Source organism: Taudactylus pleione, unplaced genomic scaffold (assembly GCF_031769625.1).
Source record: "Taudactylus pleione unplaced genomic scaffold, aTauple2 ptg000100l, whole genome shotgun sequence".
Classification (NCBI taxonomy): Eukaryota; Metazoa; Chordata; class Amphibia; order Anura; family Myobatrachidae; genus Taudactylus; species Taudactylus pleione.
The window spans coordinates 14,217,738-14,236,357 of record NW_028284502.1 but is presented as its reverse complement, the minus strand read 5'-3'; the positions used below and the strand labels follow the sequence as shown (position 1 = coordinate 14,236,357).

General features: G+C 43.2%; 1 protein-coding gene across 2 annotated transcripts in view; it reads right to left on the bottom strand.

Moving 5' to 3' along the window:
• Window positions 1–18,620, bottom strand: part of QSER1 (glutamine and serine rich 1) — a 92,742-nt gene that overhangs the window by 42,311 nt on the left and 31,811 nt on the right. For both annotated transcript variants that reach the window (XM_088470440.1, XM_088470441.1), the window contains exons 2-3: window positions 11,779–11,891; window positions 11,294–11,455 (exon numbers count right to left, since the gene is read on the bottom strand). In XM_088470440.1, the coding sequence (XP_088326566.1) occupies window positions 11,294–11,455; window positions 11,779–11,891 (275 nt within the window). The remainder of the gene's footprint in view (window positions 1–11,293; window positions 11,456–11,778; window positions 11,892–18,620) is intronic.

The window sequence follows — 18,620 nt, the reverse complement described above, 5'->3', positions numbered from 1 at the left end:
ATTGCACTCACCATGACATTATTAATGCTATTGTCTCTATTGAAAAGGGCATGTTAGTTCCACATATTGCAATATATGTTAGGCAGACCAAGGTCACACCAAAGTCTACCCCATATGACCAGACCTACATTGACTTAAATGCGCACAGCTTTTAAAAAGCAAAATTCCCCAAGCAATAATTTGTACACCAAGGCAATCAACGGACAAGATACAGTATAGTTGGGTACACACTGAGCGATGTATCGGACGATATATCATTCCGACGCAGATCAGAACGATATATTGGTCACATCGCTCACTGTGTACGGGTGATTGCGCGCTCCTGTGCGTTGTTAGTCGCAACTTCTGATCTGCAGTGCAGGCAGATCAGAAGATCCAGCGGCCAACACCATGCATATGAATGTGGTGGGGGAACAATATATCGGGCGGTCGTACACCAGATCGTGCAGTGTATGCGAACTGCCCAATATATCAAGCAGTCACTCTGTACAAACATAGTCTAGTGCAGTGATTCAAACTGTAAAGCGCAACGGAATTTGCTGCGCTATATAAGAAACTGTTAATAAATAAATAAATATTGCAGTGGTCGGGGAACAGGGGGAAAATTACCCGACATGGGGTAAAAATTTAATTCCTGGGGGTAATGGACGGACAGCTGGGCATGCATATGAATCATTCTATAATATAGAATGATTCATGAGCACGCCCGGCTGTGCCGCAGGGAGGCTCTAAGCCAGACGCCTGCTGAGGTGTTATTACTAGCGGGCGCCCGACTCCTTCCCTGCAGCCGCGTTAGCCGGAGTTCTCTTCTGAACTCCAGCTTCCGCTTCTCTCCATGCGCACTATGGGAGCTGTTCCGAGGAGCAGCCAGGCGGACAGGACGGCGGCGCATGCAAGAGCAGGAATTAAGGTTTTTTGTTGTTTGTTTTTTTGTACAAGCGGCACTACAGGGGCATTATATGGGGGCACTACTCAGGGGCATTATATGGGGGCACTACTCAGGGGAATTATATGGGGGCACTACTCAGGGGAATTATATGGGGGCACTACTCAGGGGAATTATATGGGGGCACTACTATAGGATTTCCTTCCTTTCAAATCAAGGGGGTTACGTCGGCGTAATATATTTTGGGGTAAAAGGTAAAAAAGTTCTCTGACCCCTGGTCTAGTGTGTACCCAGCTTAAAGGTTTGGCCAGAAAACCCATTTAGGGCAGATGGAGACTATTTCTATACCGCCAGAATACGCTGTACAATTGGCATCAAACATTGTAACCAAAACAGGTATTATAAAAACAAAATCAGAAAGAGCCCTGCTTGCAAGCTTACAATCTATAGGAAGCCAGTAGGATGACACTTGAGGGGAAGTGCCAGATTGTACATATTGACTGCAGAATGGGTATGTAATAGCCGCAGTCGGGATGCCTCCTATCAAAATACCGACAGCGACATCCCAATGGTCGGTATCCTGACAGGGGTCATGTGAGTAAACTAACCCTCTCCCCCTAACCCTCCCTTCTTGTAGCCTAACCTTCCCACCCCACACCATAGCCCTCCCCACTTCGTGCCTAAACCTAACCCCTCCCCCTTAGTGCCTATCCCTAACCACCCCCCCAGTGGTGCCTGCATTTGGGAATGGGAGAAGGTAATGACTGTGGAGAAGAGATGCAGAACCAAAGCCAAGAGTTCAAGCTGGGAGATATTCTGAGAGAGGGAAGAGAGGTCTGCAGATGCACTCCTAAGGGATTTGTTTGATGATAGAACTAGGGGTGAGGCTAATAAGTGAATTACAAGAACCAACGTGAGGAATGAGAAATACATGAAGACTAGCAGATACTCCATATTATAGCCGGTTGCCATCTGCATAGAGATGATACAGAAATACAAATAGAGCTCAGTAGTTTTCCAAGAAAGTTTGTATAAGATAAGTGGGAAAAGCCAAAGAGTAAGCCTTGTGTAACTCCAAATGATAGAGGAAATGGATCGGGGGGGCAACCAACACTGAAATAGCAAATGAGGAGGAGGAGGAGGAAAAGAATAGGAGAGTGGACAGGCAGCAACGCGGTAGCATAGAGGGGAGTTGATACTTGTGGGATCAAATGAAGAGGTGCCAGAGGATGCAAAAAAGGAACGTAGCTCAGGGAAGAAAGCATTTTGCGTTGGATCTTGTCAACCTTCATCTTGAACTAGGAAGAAACACCAGATGTTGGTCAGAGGGGTTGGCTTGTGAGAGTTGAGCAACATACAGTATAATGGGCAATAGAAGCCTAGGCAGTGAGAATGGAAGTATGTAATTCGGCAGTATCCACAACATTTTGAACATATTAGAGGGACCCATTAGGAGAATGAGACTTCCACAAATGTCATTGTATTTTGCAATAAAGCTTTTTGTAGGCAGCATTGAATATTTAGTATACCACCGCTGAAACTGTGGGCTGACAGAGTAAAGTATAGCTGGAACCACACGATCAAGGGCTGTTGCTAGGGTTAGGCTTAAGATGTGGTTTCGCCAGGTCAGGAGAGACAAATATAGAAAATGAGAAGTTATTGCAGAGAGATGGAAAGCGGTTAACGAATGAATAATGGTTTCTGTGGATATGAGGAGGCTGGGTAGAGTTCGGTTAAAGTGGTCCACTAATTTACTGGAGGCACTAGGAGAATTGACTAAGTGGATGGTGAGGATATCAGAGGTTCAGAAAGGAGGTAGCCAAGCTAAGAAATTACAGGATGGTCCAAGGGCGACAGATCGTAGGAAGGGTTGAAATGATGGATACAATTATAATTCAAAAGATTACAATGTGGGTGATGAGGAATTTGGTGGACCTGGGAACGTGCAATATAGAGAATTGAGCAGGCCAACCCCACCTACTTGTCTGCTTCCAGGCCTGGAGGGGTTGGTGACATGGAGACCACTGCAGGTGAGGCAGCCACAGTTTGTACGAGTCATAACATAACAGAAACAACATAACAGAAAATTTCAGCGTGCATAACTATTCAACTCCCTAAAGTCAGTACTTTGTCGAGCCACCTTTTGGGGCAATTACAGCTGCAAGTCACTTTGAATAAGTCTCTTTAAGAGCCATATTCAATTAGAGGCGAAGTTTTCGCCTGTCCGACTGTTCGCTTCATTCGCCTGTTTCAGAGGCGAATTTATTCCGTGCTCGTCCCCGCTTTGACACGGAAATAGGCGAATGCGGAACAGGTGAAAAGTACTGAAAGAATTGGGGAAATCAGTCTGTACCCCAGAAAAAGATGCACTAACATAGGGAATCAATATAGATGTGTACTAATAGCCCTAATAAAACTATTTTGCGTACTTAAGTTGTGTAAATTGGCTGCTATTAGCGTCTTTGTAAAAGTGGGGAAGAATGGCATAAAGCTGTATTTTTTGTTGAAAATAAGTAGTCCAGACAAATTTGGGGAGCTTGAAAATGGGTGCTAGCATATTCTTATGTCTCTAAAGTGAAGTTTTAAAAACCGTGAAAAATCCACCTGCTGCATGCACCTGCAATCCCAAAAACACCTTACCCATACTTGTGGACCCCCAAGAAGTATTTTTCGCTACTTTTAATGTTTATCCCCCCACTTTTTAAATTTACACCCCAAAAATGACATGTCTTTTTTGGGGTGTTCTTAGGTTTTAGTTTTTTTTTTTTTGCGTATTTGTCCTTTGGGGGCTGTCCCAAGGGGTCTGAGTTGTTTCCCCATGTTTGCACCCCAAAATAAAGATTTTGCATTTGTTTTCACCAGCTATTGATTGGAGAATCATTTTTGGAGAATTGTTTCCACTTAGGCGAAATTGTCCTGGAATTGAATTTGGCGAATTTATTTTAGGCGAATTTTTCACAAAAAAACAGGCGAATATGGCTTTTCGCCTCTAATTGAATTCCCCTCTAAGTCTCTCGCCACATCTTGCCCCTGGGATTTTGCCCATTCCTCAAGGCAAAACTGCTCCAAATCCCTCATGTTGGATGGTTTCCGCTTGTGAACAGCAATCTTCAAAGTCTGACCACAGATTCTCAATTGGATTGAGATCTGGGCTTTGACTAGGCCATGCCAGCACATTTAAATGTTTCCCCTTAAACCACTCGAATTTTGCTTTATCAGTATGCTTCGGGTCATTGACCTGCTGGAAGGTGAACCTCCGTCCCAGTCTCAAATCACAGGCAGACTGAAACAGGTTTTGCTCCAGTATATCCCTGTATTTAGCACCATCCATCTTTCCCTAGACTCAAAACAGTTTCCCAGTCCCTGCTGCTAAAAAACATCCCCACAGCATGATGCTGCCACCATCGTGTTTCACTGTGGAGATGGTGTTCTTGGGGTAATGGGTTGTGTTGGGTTTGCAACAGACATAGCGTTTTTCTTGGTGGCCAAAAGGTTCAATTTTAGTGTCATCTGACCAGAGCACCTTCCTCCATACAGTTGGAGAGTCGCCCACATGCCTTTTGGCAAACTCAAATCGTGTCTTCTTATTTTTATCACTAAGTAAATCCTTTTTTTCTGGCCACCCTTCCATAAAGCCCAGCTCTATGGAGTGTACGGCTTATAGTGGTCATATGCACAGATACACCAGTCTCTGCTGTGGAACTCTGCAGCTCCTTCAGGGTTACCTTTGGTCTCTGTGCTGCCTCTCTGATTAATGCCCTCCTTGCCCAGTCTGTGAGTTTTGGTGGGCGGCCCTCTCTTGGCAGGTTTGCTGTGATACCATGTTCTTTCCATTGATGGTGCTCGGGGGATCATCAAAGATTTGGATATTTTTTTTTTTTAACCCAATCCAGAATTGTACTTCTCAACAACTTTGTCCCTGACTAGTTTGGAGAGCTCCTTGGTCTTCATGGTGTGATGCCTCTTGCTTAGTGGTGTGGCAGCTTCTGGGGCCTTTCAGAAAAGGTGTGTTTATAATTACAGATCATGTGACACTTCGATTTCACACAGGTGGACTTCATTTCACCAATTATGTGACTTCTGAAGGTATTTGGTTGCACCAGAACTTTTGAGGGGCTTCATAGCAAAGGGGGTGATTACATATGCACATGCCAATTTTCATAATTTTATTTATAAAGATTTTTTTATATATATTTTTCTCATTTCACTTCACTAAATTAGACTATTTTGTGCAGACCCATCACATAAAATTAAAGATTAAATAAAAATTACAGGTTGTAATGTAACAAAAAAGGTAAATAGCCATCAAGGGGCGTGAATACTTTTGCAAGGCACTGTAGGTAGGGTTATGCTGGCCATAAACCTGCACGATTTCGGGCCGATTGCCCGACTTTCGACGGGTCAGAAGACTGATCTTGTGAAAATCGTGTATTTTTTTAGCAAGATACGATCCGAAGTGTGCTCCCGCAGCTCCTAGAATCGGATCTTATGATCAGATGTGCAGCACATCTTGTCCATCGTATCGTGTGCAGATTGTGCCGTTTATTTTGTTCATGCGATCCATCGTGTGGCATTTCAATGACTGTTTCTCTTATGAGCCTGTGAGACACAGGATCTATCTTACGACAGATCCTGTGCTAAGAAAAACAACAAACATGCTGCCGGGACTGCCAGGGAGCTCCGGGTAGTAGGAGGGAAATCGTATGATGAATTGGATCTTATGTTGGTCGTGTAGATGTATGGTCAGCTTTAGTTTGCGTTCTTATTAGAAACATAAGGCCACAGTACATGTGAAGAGTGTTTGTTTTCTTTAACATATGACAGCATAACAGTGTATAGTTAACCTAGCTACAGGATGTCTTAGGTGCTATTGTTCTAAAAATATAATCTTAGACAACATCTTAATTTTTAACATCGCTAGTCAACGCAAACACAAGACGTTGTGATTTATCCAGGATTAAGTCAGATTAGTAAATTAAATGGCACAAAATTATATTTTACAAAAATGTCCTCTACCACAGAAGGAATTTATATCAGATAACCAAGTGCGTTTATGCTTTCCTTTGAAATTGTCCAACTTCACCTCAATAAATTTTAGCTGTGAGAGCCTCAGCTTCCATAGCATTCAATTTATGGAACAATTTATAAATATTTTTGCTCAATAAAAATTTGAAATACATTCAAAATGTAGTAATAATAATAATAATAATAATAATAATAATAATAAAAAAATAAAAAAACTTTCCAGGCAATTTTGACCGAAAAAAATAGCCAGATAAGGTGGTAAAGATTAATTCTAGCTGAAATGTAGAACACAGATTAGTGTATCCGCTTGAGCCAGGAGCTATATATTTTGGTAAAAATGTAGTGATCCCTTATCTCCAAGTTCAGACCATGGAGCATCAAGAGGTTCCCTTGTATTCAGTGGATGTAGTTAGGATCCAAACGGTCAGAATGTTATGGTTAGGCACTAGGGGGAGGGGACGGTTATGGTTAGGATTGGGGTTAGAATATAGAATCTGTATTCTGACCATTGGGACCCCCATACTCAAATCAAGAGACGGAAGCCTTAATGTGCGTGTAAAAAAAAAAAAAAAAAAAAAAAGACTGAATAATGCCCAGTGGGACTGGAAACCTTAGAACCGGTTTGGTTTTTTTAAGTGTCTGATAGCCTGTTAATTGTCTAGATCAGTAGTTGCCAACTGTGCGCCGTGGCACCCTGGGGTGCCTCGGGACACTTGCAGGGGTGCCTGAGGTTGGTGGTCCAGCATCAAATCAAATTCTTTATGGTCAATGTAATGCAAATATGTGGACAAACAGAAGAGCAAACCTGTCCACCACCACATTACTGACCCTAAGAATGACAGGTAAGCACAATTTACTTCACTACATTTTTTTTCTGAATTTCTCAATAACAAACCTTTGGCTTAGGGGTGCCGTGAAAACAATGCTGATACTGTAGGGCGCAGTGTTTGGGAACCACTGGTCTAGATGATAATCTACTCGCTCTATTACTCCAAATTATAAGGGCACAGTCGTGCCCTTATATTAAGGCTGCATCTAAAAAAACGGATTTCTCCATAGAGAATTCTGAAGGGGGAGGCAGGATGTTCAAGGGGCTACACCTCAAAAGCTATAGGAGGTACGGATCTGAAATTTGGCATGGCCGGGTAGAACTGTCGCTCAGTGCTGCATGCCAAATTTCAGGGCAAAAACATAAAAAATGAGGACATGGGAGTAATCTAAAGCTCCAACTGTCACTTTATGACATTGTCAATTAGGAACCCCAGGTGAAGATACCAGAAGCCCTGGCGGGTGGGCGCCCGCCATGCGAAGACGCCGAAGCCCTGGCGGGTTGGCGCCTGCTGGGTGAAGACACCTGAAGTCCTAGTGGGTGGCTGCCATGCAAAAGAGCTGACACACGCTGCCGCCCACGAGGTAAAGACGCCAGAAGCCATGGCGGGTGGGCGCCTGCCAGGCGAAGACGCCGAAACCCTGGTGGGTTGGCACCCGCCAGGCGAAGACAGTTAGTCCTAGTGGGCGGCTGCCATGCAGAAGAGCTGACAGGCTGCCGCCCACTAGGTGAAGAGGCCTAAGTCCTGGTGGGTTGGCGCCCGCCATCCGAAAATCCAATAAAGGGGTCCCCCTCCTCAAGGCACCCCAGGCCCAGGCTGATAGCCCGGGGCTATCCCCGGCACCCCTGGGCGGTGGGTGCCAGGATGATTATGTATAGTGTGGTGCATAAGAAAATATAAATATTGACTTTTGCAATCTTGGAGAACCACAAGTACCAGCAGGCGGGGTATTAAGGGCCTACTGGTACCTATAGTACCCCTGCAAAAGAAATATTCAAATAAAACAGTCTTCTAAATCTTTTATTCACCGGGACCTTCACCTGGAGCGCGGCGGCCAGTAAGCGCTTTTGCACGGCCGCCGCACATTCAGGGCCTCTGCGGCCTACTGTGTGCTGTCCCCTCTTCTACCTGTGTTAGAGAACCATTTTGTTGCCCTTCTCCCCTGCAGGTAGCCCGGTTTGCTCATCCAAACCCTGATAGTTCATAAATTTAAAAAAGCTATGAAATACCATTGACAAAAAACCTTACGGTTTCATATGTCCCATTCAGGCTGCTTAGACATGATCTGAAAATTCACAAAACCTATTGATTTTCTGCCACTCAAACTTCAAAAAGCAATGACATTACGATCATTAAGGCTGACGCCTTAATGGACGTGTTCCTTGCGCAATACAGATATGGTATGCCATCACACCCTGTGGTTAACTGCAGATTCAGCTCTCTCACAGAATGAGATTGCTGTCACTCACAAAATGGTGGAGCTGCTAATTCACAGAATTGTGTGCTCATTGGAATACACACATGTAGGCTATGCAACTGAGGTCAAAGCAGTTATGTGACTCCCACATCCCACTCAGTGCCCACAATCTTCCCATTTGATCACCAAAACAATCTCACTGGCCTCCAACATCCTTCTCACTGCATAAATTTATCTCATTTAGAATACACCTTCAGCTCCCTTATTTTTAAAAATATCATACTCTGTCTATGTATGTACACTTTCTTCCCCTATATGCCTCCATGCTGCTATATATTCCCCAATCCATACTGCTGTGTGGTCTCCCAACTGTGATAGTCTGTGTTCCCTCATCAGCACCAATGTTTTTCCCCAGCCGCACCACCCTGCATCCGTGCCTTCTCCACAGCTGCGTTGCTGTCTCTCTCATCTGTGGCACTTTCTTCCTCCATCTGCACCACTCTGTCCCCTCCAACTGTGCAACTCTGTTCCTCCCCCCACCCGTACTACTCTGTCTTCCTACCCATCCACACTAATCCGTCTTCCCCAATCCCTACTGTTGTGTGTTCTCCTATTTGTGCTAGTCTGTATTCCCTTATCCACATCAATCTATCTTTACCCATCTGCACTGCTCTCTTCCCATGTCCATGGTAATGTCTTCCCCCATCCATGTCGCTGTCCCCCCAAACCGTGCCTCTCTGTTTCCCCCCCATCCACACCACTGTTTTCCACCCATCTGCATTACTTTGGCTACCCCCCCCTTTGTACTGCTTAACCTTCCCTCCTCTACACGCCTTTGTGTCTCACCTATTCACGCTGCTGTGTCTCTCCCCCCCCCATCCACACCACTTTTTATCCCATCTGTACAGTTCTATTTTCTGCTCAAACCTCAGTTGCATAGACTGCATGTGTGTATTCCAATGAGCACACAATTCTGTGAATTAGCAGCTCCACCATTTTGTGAGTGACAATCTCTGTGAGAGTGCTGAATCTGCCGTTAACCAGGAGGGTGTGATGGCATACCATATCTGTATTGCGCAAGGAACACGTCCATTAACGCGTCAGCCTTAATGATCGTAATTTCATTGCTTTTTGAAGTTTGAGTGGCAGAAAATCAATAGGTTTTGTGAATTTTCAGATCATGTCTAAGCAGCCTTAATGGGACATATGAAACCGTAAGGTTTTTGTCTATGGAATGATTGGTGCCAGATACCACATGACACCTTCAGGGGTATTGTGGAGTCCATTCCTCAATGGGAAGAGCTGTTTTGGCGGTACAAGAGAGACCTACACAATATTCGGTAGGTGGTTTTAAAGTTATAGCGGATAAGTAAATGGCATGTGAAATGCAAAATGAGGCATCTCTAGCACACAATCTCTAGATCCGTGATCACTGAGGACATTAAATGCATCTTGAGAGGTGACAGAATGAGGTCCTCTGAGAACTACCTTATTGTTTCTCCAAAAAGAAAAAAACATTAGCAAGATAAAACATAATACCTAATTTAAGGCTGGGTACAAATTAATTAAACAACTGCTTAAAACAGACTCAACCCATCGAATACTTGAAGATATATGAATAGGTTTCTCCTTTTAAGACCCTCTGCCCCCCACCTATTTTTTTTTTTCTCTTGCGCCCACTTTAAGAAGGTTTTAATAAAGGCAAGACTAAAAAAAAAAGTAATGCACAGATCACAGTTAAAAAAATAAAATAAAAAGTATAGCAATGACCATGCTGAACTTCACATTGGATTCCGGTTTATATTTATAGTACAAGCTAGAAACAGAGAATTTGACGGCAGAAAAGAACCACTTGGCCCCTGAAGAGGAAAGACTTTGGCGTGAGTTGGTCACATATTGCAGTAGGTGGAACAAACCCTTTTATTAGTGCAGCGTAGAGCTTGAAGTGCATTTAATACACAGTACGGCTTGAAGAAACCATAAAAGCAGTCATTCTATTTTGGTGAGTGCACAGGATTAAAGTCGATTAATCAGTGTGAAATAATATTGTGCATTTAAGTAATCACTGAATATTTCCATAACCTAGAATATGGTTACAATTTACACAATACATACATTTTTGCTTTGAAGGTCCATTTGTTACTCTGCACTGTATTTGCATAGAGATTTATGGATGTAAATATAAAGCATTTACTGGACTTAGAAATTCACCAGCTTTACATTTATTGAAACTTGACCATTTTTATTTTATTTAACAACCGCCTGTCTATTGTGAGCGTTTGCAGGTGTGGCAGATGCCTTTCATTGATTTCACCATTTCTCTGTTGTGACATGGTTTTATTTGCATGTCCAGTAAAGCCCAATTGTTAAATTTCAAGTTGGAAGTATATTTGCCCTTTGTAAGGTCTGTTTCACAGCTTGCTCCCCCATTGAAGGGAATAAACAGTTCTCCAACAGCTGTTACTAAGAAATTAAAGATTATAAAGTAGGGTTGGTAGTCAGGTTCTGAGAGCTTATATATCTCAGTATTTCCAAGTTAGTCTTACTAAACAGTTCAAGCACTCTAAAAATCATAACTAGCACAACGGCATGGGCCAATATTGTACAACAATACTCAAAGTTAGGGTTATAATAGTTCCCATTTAAAGCAACAATAGAACATAGGTTTCTTTTTCTTTAAATAGCAAGTGAACTATCCTTAAAGCTTGCATCTGATAGTTCTTGTTTTTAGCAATTCTAAAGCTCGTCAACTTCTTTTCAAATACCTCTCTGGAAGGCAAACAAATATGGCTGTCACAAGCTCACAGCAAGTCATGTGAAAGCAGAGGGAGGAGAAGGGGGGGTGGATGTCACAGTTAAAACAGAGTTCAGAGGGTGTTTCAAAGCCCCTGCTCCCTGCTCCTTACATATGTGGCCGTGGTTGCCATATTAGTCATATAATTAGCAGAATTTTCAATTATTAATAGCAACCAGCTTCTCTCCTACTCGTCTCCTTTAAAATATACCTCAGCTACAAATTACACTGCATAAAACACAAAACATAATTTTCAACATTATTTGTTCTTCTGTGTATTCTTTGCACTACTATAAGCTGTAGTCAGCATGGTTACACATATAAGAATGTATTGCTATTACCAGTTTGCCATGATGGAGCCCTGAACTGCGGCAGGAGGGTTGTGCCGGATGAAGCTGCCTGTGCTGTCCGAGACTCTATTGCAGATAAAAAGTTCATCACTGACGTTTCTGTAGTGTTACCACCAGCCACATGGAGGCTGGTGTCAAAAATTCCAGATAGACCTAGAATCAGACAACAGTATTTTAATAGGACATTCATTCTCCCCCCAAAAATATAACAGTATGTGTACTTAAGAACATTACAATTACATCCTAGTAAATTCTATTACATAAAATTTGTAGACAACTCCTCAATCATTTTCCCCCCCTGCCCTTATGTAGCAGAAAGGCAAGTCTCCACCCCCCACGTATATAACTGGGAGCACAGCTATTCATTTCTTTCTTACTTTATTATACAAAAAGACAGTGCTCCTATTGAGCACAGACCGGTTATACTTCTACTGTGTCATGTCTACTCATGTGTACAGACGTCAAACATGCAGTACCTGTAGGATGGTGAGTGGTAGCATAACCTGGGAGCTGGTGAGTAGCTGCATAGGTCTGTCGGTGTAGGAGCTCAGTTTCTGAATGTGAAGGGTGCCCAGCTCCATAGCCAAGACTGTAGAAACAAAAAAAATAAATAAAAAAGTATAACTGGTATTAAAGTTTGCTCATTAGGAATGCGATTTACTCAGATCTGGGCTACTGAAATCTATCAAACTAATTTACTACCCGATGCCCTGACGAAGCCCTATCGGGTTTAACACGTAGGCCCACGCCAACTCAACTCATCAAATCCAACCAACCTATCTGAAACCTTTCAGGACCTGAAACCCGGAAGTAACGCTCAGAACGGACCGTCAGAAGCGGCAGCCCTTGCCCTTTGAGCGGGACCCACAGGCTGGGGAAGAAGAGAGGCAGATTGAAAGCAGCACCAGCAGGCAAAACTTGGTTGGGAGCAGACCACGCTCCATACACAGGTCCATAGGAGAACAAAAAGTGGCGCCCTGCACGGAGCACAAACTGCAGCATATTCCACAGATCGGGACCCACAGGCGGTCTCTCCTTTGCACAGCCTATGAAAAACATTAAGGGCGCACTTCTCATAAATTAGATCTACTGTTTAAACAATCAAGACTGACCTGGGTGAGTGCAAAATTTGTAATACCCAGCTACACTGTTATATGCGTAAAGGAGCCCAACAGCATCTTTACAGACGAGCAGGACACTACAAACACTGAACTAATTGAAGTGTTATATCTATAGGGTTCACTACAAAACAGCAATACCTGGAACGTTGCTTTTATGGTCTGGATTTTATTGGAAAGACTGACACTACTACTACTACTATTTGGCTGGCATAATTGCTTATTTATATTTTATTGCAATTTGCTTGTTTTATTTATGTATATTATATTTATTTTCATGCTTGCATATGCAATTTAAATTTAATGAGCAAAATTTTTTTTACCTGTTCACTGTCCTACATACAGTATATTCATAGTCTAGCCAGTGTGCCGGATAGTAATTTAGTTTGTTATAATTTTCACACAAGGTCTAGGAAGGACTTATTTTTTACTACAATCAAAATGGCAGCACTTACTATACACATTACACAGATTGGTTCTTGGAAAACTCAGGTTTGTGATCCTAATAGTAGGCGCTGTATTCAACATTTGTGCTTCTGTTACACCGGGTAACTCAAAAACCAATTACATTACAGCTTTCTTGGGTAAACCACCCAGTTTCAAAAGATCTTTCCCCCCTCCCAGATGTATATTTTAAATAAATAACTTGAATCTGCCTCAGTCACTGATCTAACAAGCTCAATGCGAACAACTAGATTTCTGTATATCCCAATTGCATCCATCCATGGTGTGGACCCCAGCCATACACTGGATAACCAAGAAATCGGTGCCACAAGGGCTGAAGTTGTGCAGTACGGCTTTGTCTGGGAATATACTGGTAGATAAGAGTTTTGCATAATAATATCTGTGTAAAAGAACTTTTCCACACCAAATACCCACCTATCTCGATACCCAGATGTATTCAATCAACCTGAACATAAATGAATCTAGCTCAGAAGACATTATAGCTCAACTGGGAGAGCCACAGGTGAGGAAACTAACTAGCTGTCGAAGTGCAAGTCTGCTCCATATATGTAGACCTATTGTAATGGCAGACGTGGGGAAAAAAAAAAAAAAAGACCTCAAATCACAATTTACATTTTCAATGACTTCAAATGAACAAGTTTCAGAATTTTATTTTTAACCTCTTTGATAGTCACCCTCATGTAATAAGTAAGCAGGCTACTGATTGGCTAGCAGGTGGCCACATGACCCTTACCCAATGTAATGTCATCTTCTGTGAAGGCAGCAGCCTAACACAAAGGGGACACACTGAATTACACTTGCATACCCTTTAGATGTGTGAATTATGGATAAAAACCTTACACATGTACCATTTTATGAAGGGGAGAGTCACTCTTTCCTAAAAGGAGACAGGATAAATAGGAAAATAAATTTGAAGAAAGAATATCGGTAGACGTCTGTTCCAGAATAATGGGTTTGGACTGGTATATATTATTCTTCCAGCCGCTGCTCCTGATTCAGAGACGGACTCTAATGCCGGCAGCATCTGTGCAAAAATATGCGGCTTCGCAAATCCAAGCGACTACATACAAAGACGCAGCAATCGGTCGCAGATCAACAGATTATCGGACTTGTGAGTAACCCTATGGTGGCGGGAACGGAGAGGCCAGAGCCATTCTATTCTGCGTAAGAGGTGGCAGTCTCACACAGAGACTAACTCCAAAAAAAACGGTTGCCACATGTCTGCATTTGCATTGCCACCTCCTCACTGCCGCTCACAAACTGTTCCCACCTGCAAATAAATCCTCACATCCGTAATGAGACTTGTCGCATGCACAGTGCGGCTCACGCAGATCACGGATCATCGCTCAACTGCGCAATCATCATCGTAGTGGCCATGTCTGAATCAGGCCCAGTGTCAGACGACAGCTACAGGTCCTGTGTGGCAGGGTGTGGTATAGGAGATAGACAGTAATTAGATAGACACCAGATGTTAGACAGTCAGTAGTTAGAGACAAAAGGTCGACATGAATGTTGTCGACACAAAAAAGGTCGACCATTTTTTTTTCTTTAGCACTAATCTCCACCCTAACTCTCCCCTTGATGCCTAAACCCAACTCTAAACCTTTCCCTAACCAAAAAAAAAAAAAGTGTCAACCATTTTTGTCCCTGTCTAACATCTGGTGTCTATCTAATTACTGTCTATCGACAGTCCGGAACCCGTGTGGCAGCAGGCAGGCAATGACTGACACGGTTGATGTGGTAATGGGTTAAAGCCAACAAGGCCAAAAGCACTGAATACCGCAGCCAGCACAACGTGACCACCAGTGTACACAGGGCACCCGTTACAGTGTACACAGGGCACCCGTTACAGTGTACACAGGGCACCCGTTACAGTGTACACAGGGCACCCGTTACAGTGTACACAGGGCACCCGTTACAGTGTACACAGGGCACCCGTTACAGTGTACACAGGGCACCCGTTACAGTGTACACAGGGCACCCGTTACAGTGTACACAGGGCACCCGTTACAGTGTACACAGGTCATCTATTACAAATGCTGGAAAGAGACTGTAAAATGTATAAATTAAAAGACCATATCCAGCATTTATATCAAAATAGGTCCTCAACAAATGGCAAGGATTGGCAATCTAATTCAGGGAAATGTTCAGCATGACAAATCTACTACAGTCAAAATATACAGTATCCAGCTAAGGGCTGTATTCAATTAGATGCGAAAAGCCATTTTCCACGCAAAAGTATCGCAGATGAAGTAATTTCGCCAGGCGGAAACTTTTCGCCGTATTCAATTCCAAAGACTTTTTGCGCACCCGAAAAGTCAATGCAATGTCATAGGCGAAAAATATTCGCCCCTGAATAGGTGAACAGAAGTGCATTTTTTTTTATTTAGGGGGTGTAAATATCGGGAAACCACCCAGAACCCTTAGGAGAGCCCCCCAAAGGTTAACTGTCAAAAAGAAAAAATAAACTATAAAGAAAAAAAAAGTGAAGAAAACCCCAAAAAAGTACTTCATTTTGGAGGCAAAAGAGTACAAAGTGGAGGGTACAAGCTTAAAAACTAGGCTGAACTCCCCATTTCTGACAGCACTTTCCGCCTGTTACGACATTGCAGCTTGCCGTTTTCGCCTGGTTTGGAATTGAATAGGGCGAATAGCGGGGGCGCGGCCGATAAGTTTCCGCGGCCAAAACACGCGATGTAGGTGGAAAGTCGGACAGGCGAAACCTTTCCGACTTTTTGCGGCTAATTGAACACGGCTGAGTATGCATGTAAATACCCAAACATGCCTTCCAGTGATTCTAATTGTTCAATAAAAGTGATGTTTACACCTCAGTCCATTACATCTGCCAATTATCTTGCATTAAATGGTTGTGTGTGTTTTCTTTTTGCTGTAAAGAACACGAAAAGTAATGTGAATGAGTGACCGGTCTCGCTCAGCGTGCAACACGGAGACAGGCGTGCGTCTGGGCTGTGTCCAATCCAGGCTCCTGAAAATGGCCCTGTGATTTGCAGAGTTCTAAAATGTACAGCAGACGGCAGAAATGGGTTCTAAAACCTTCTATCTGGGAGAGCCGAAGCATAAAAACACTGGAAACGGCTCCAATGCACAGACTTCTGGCTGAGCTTTAAATGCGCTACACAATAAAACAGTAAAGTATAGCTCATTATAGCCCATAAAATAAACCCTGTGCTTATGACAGCGAATGTGCAGGATGATGAGCTCATACTGCGTGGCTTACTTCCAAGACTTATAAAAGGCAGACAGACATTCTCGCAGGACGGCTTCACCCGCCGATGTCCTTTCCAATGATTCACAAAAGGCAAATGGATCTATGTAATAGCTGCACAGACTTATCAAACAGCACCGTTACTTCATTATAGCAATTGCTTTCAAAAACGAGACCTTGAAGTTCCAGACCAATGAATAATAAAAAAAAAATTACCTTCGTAAAAGGAAACAAACCACATTTTTTTTTTTGCATAAAAGGGAATATCATCTAGTTCCTATAAAAGCAACATTTTCAAATATTTCTACACACCTTTGCACAGGCCAACAAAGACGCCGTGTAATACGGCACGTAATACGCCAATGATAACAGCAGAGAGAAGGATATTTAGCTGATGTCTTGTGCCCACCTCCAGCGTCTCACATCCGCCGCTTACATACAAAAGACGAAACATCAGGAACATTTGAGCAACCCTATGACGTCTTAGAATGTCAGTCTCAGCTAAGACGCCGGGGCCTCCCTAGCAGTGTACGAATTCGCAGAGGCTCACTAGAGGACGCCCAGAAAATGGTCTCAGAACGTCTGCGTTTTTGTAGCCACCTTCCCGTTACCTTCCCCCAAATGCTGACTACCTATCACTCACCTAGCGAATTCTCGATGCGGCCGCCGTCGCTAATTCATCGCCCGCGTAAGCACCAATGCAGCGTTGGCGCATGCGCAGCAAGACAAAATAAAATCACTCCACTACATCGGTCATAAACAGTTACCTATAAAACTGGACCTAGAACAGGTCGTGTAAAAAAGAAAATCAGGTCAATAACAAACGATAACTAGGGTTGGCTACGTGATCCCGGCAAGCACAATGTCAGTGGTCAGAATCCTGGCAGTGTAATCCCGCCGGTGAAAATCTCGATGCATGCAGGCAAGAATTCTAACCCTTCTCCACATTTACAGCGGCCTAACCCTAACCATCCCCCCCCCTTCCCTGCAGCCTGACCTTAATACTCCCCCTAGTGCCTAGCCCTAACACTCACGTCGTGTAGCAGTCGTCAGGATTCTGACTGCTGTTGGGATACCGGCAACAGAATTCTGACCACCAGCATTGTGTGCCCTGAGATGCCGACTACATCCTGATAACTAGATATATAGGCCTATTTATTTATAATTTATATAACATTAATACCACATACAGGCAGAAGACAGGCGGCTGCACAGGAACATGATTCCCACGTTTGCATTTATTTTTATTTATTACCAGTTATTTATATAGCACATGCATATTCCGCAACGCTTTACAGAGAATATTTATCCATTCACATCAGTCCCTGCCCCAGTGGGGCTTACAATCTATATTCCCTAACACATGCGCAAACACATACACACTAGGGTTAATTTTGTTGGGAGCCAATGAACCTACCAGTATATTTTTGGAGTGTGGGAGGAAACCGGAGTACCCGGAGGAAACCCACGCAAGCACACGGAGAATATACAAACTCCACACAGTTAGGGCCGTAGCTGGAATCGAACCCACGACCTTAGCGCTGTGAGGCAGTAACGCTAACCATTACACCGTCTGTGCTGCCCATATTTACCGAAATGAGTGATCGTGAGCGTTGTGCGATCAGCCTATCAGACATATATGACTATGGACAGGAGAACCCAGTGGCCACATGGTCATGGAAGCTAGTAGCGTACTTGGCTGGCTTTACAATGCAATGAGAGGAAGCAAAGAGGTAGGGGCAAAGGAAAGCAACATAAAAAGGTAATGCAACTAGGAAAACAACAAATGAAATAAATCAACTACACAGAGGATAAACCACTAGGAATAAAAAAGTACACAGAATATCATGAGAATAAAAACACTGATAAAGATCAGCACAACTCATAGTAGCATACAAAGAAAAGGAAAAACATTTCTTGGTGAATTAGAATTGTATGGTTATGTAGGGTATGGACTATATTATATGTAAAGTGAATGAGGTTTTATATGCATTATCTATACAATATCAAATTTACCTTGTGCTTAAATGACTTCCTGTGATTGGATAGCCCTCCCTTATAACAGTGTGGCTAAACCGGATAAAGAATGGTATCCATTCAAGAAGTTGCATCATTAGAGAAATTATGGGGATGATTCAGAGAATGCCGCATTTTAAGAAACGGACGCATTTCGCAATTTTGAGCCAACATGCATCTATCTCCACGCCCAAAAGTAGCGGAGACTGCATATCTTGTGTGAATGGAGACTAAGCGCCAAGTATGCATGCCTGGGTGGCGAGCAATGAGACATGGAGCAGCTGAGCCTGATGGGAGTGTCTTCCGTGCGTAGTGCAACTTCCATGCTTGATTTAGGTGTTAGGTCGTCTCAGCTGCGTCCTGTTTACAGCCAGCATAGGGTTAGTTCAAGTCCAGAAACTGAGGACGACGGCTGAATCACGAACCCACAGACAGAGATGCACAAAAAAAATAAATAAAGCACAACTAGTGGGTAGTGCGAAAGGGACACATG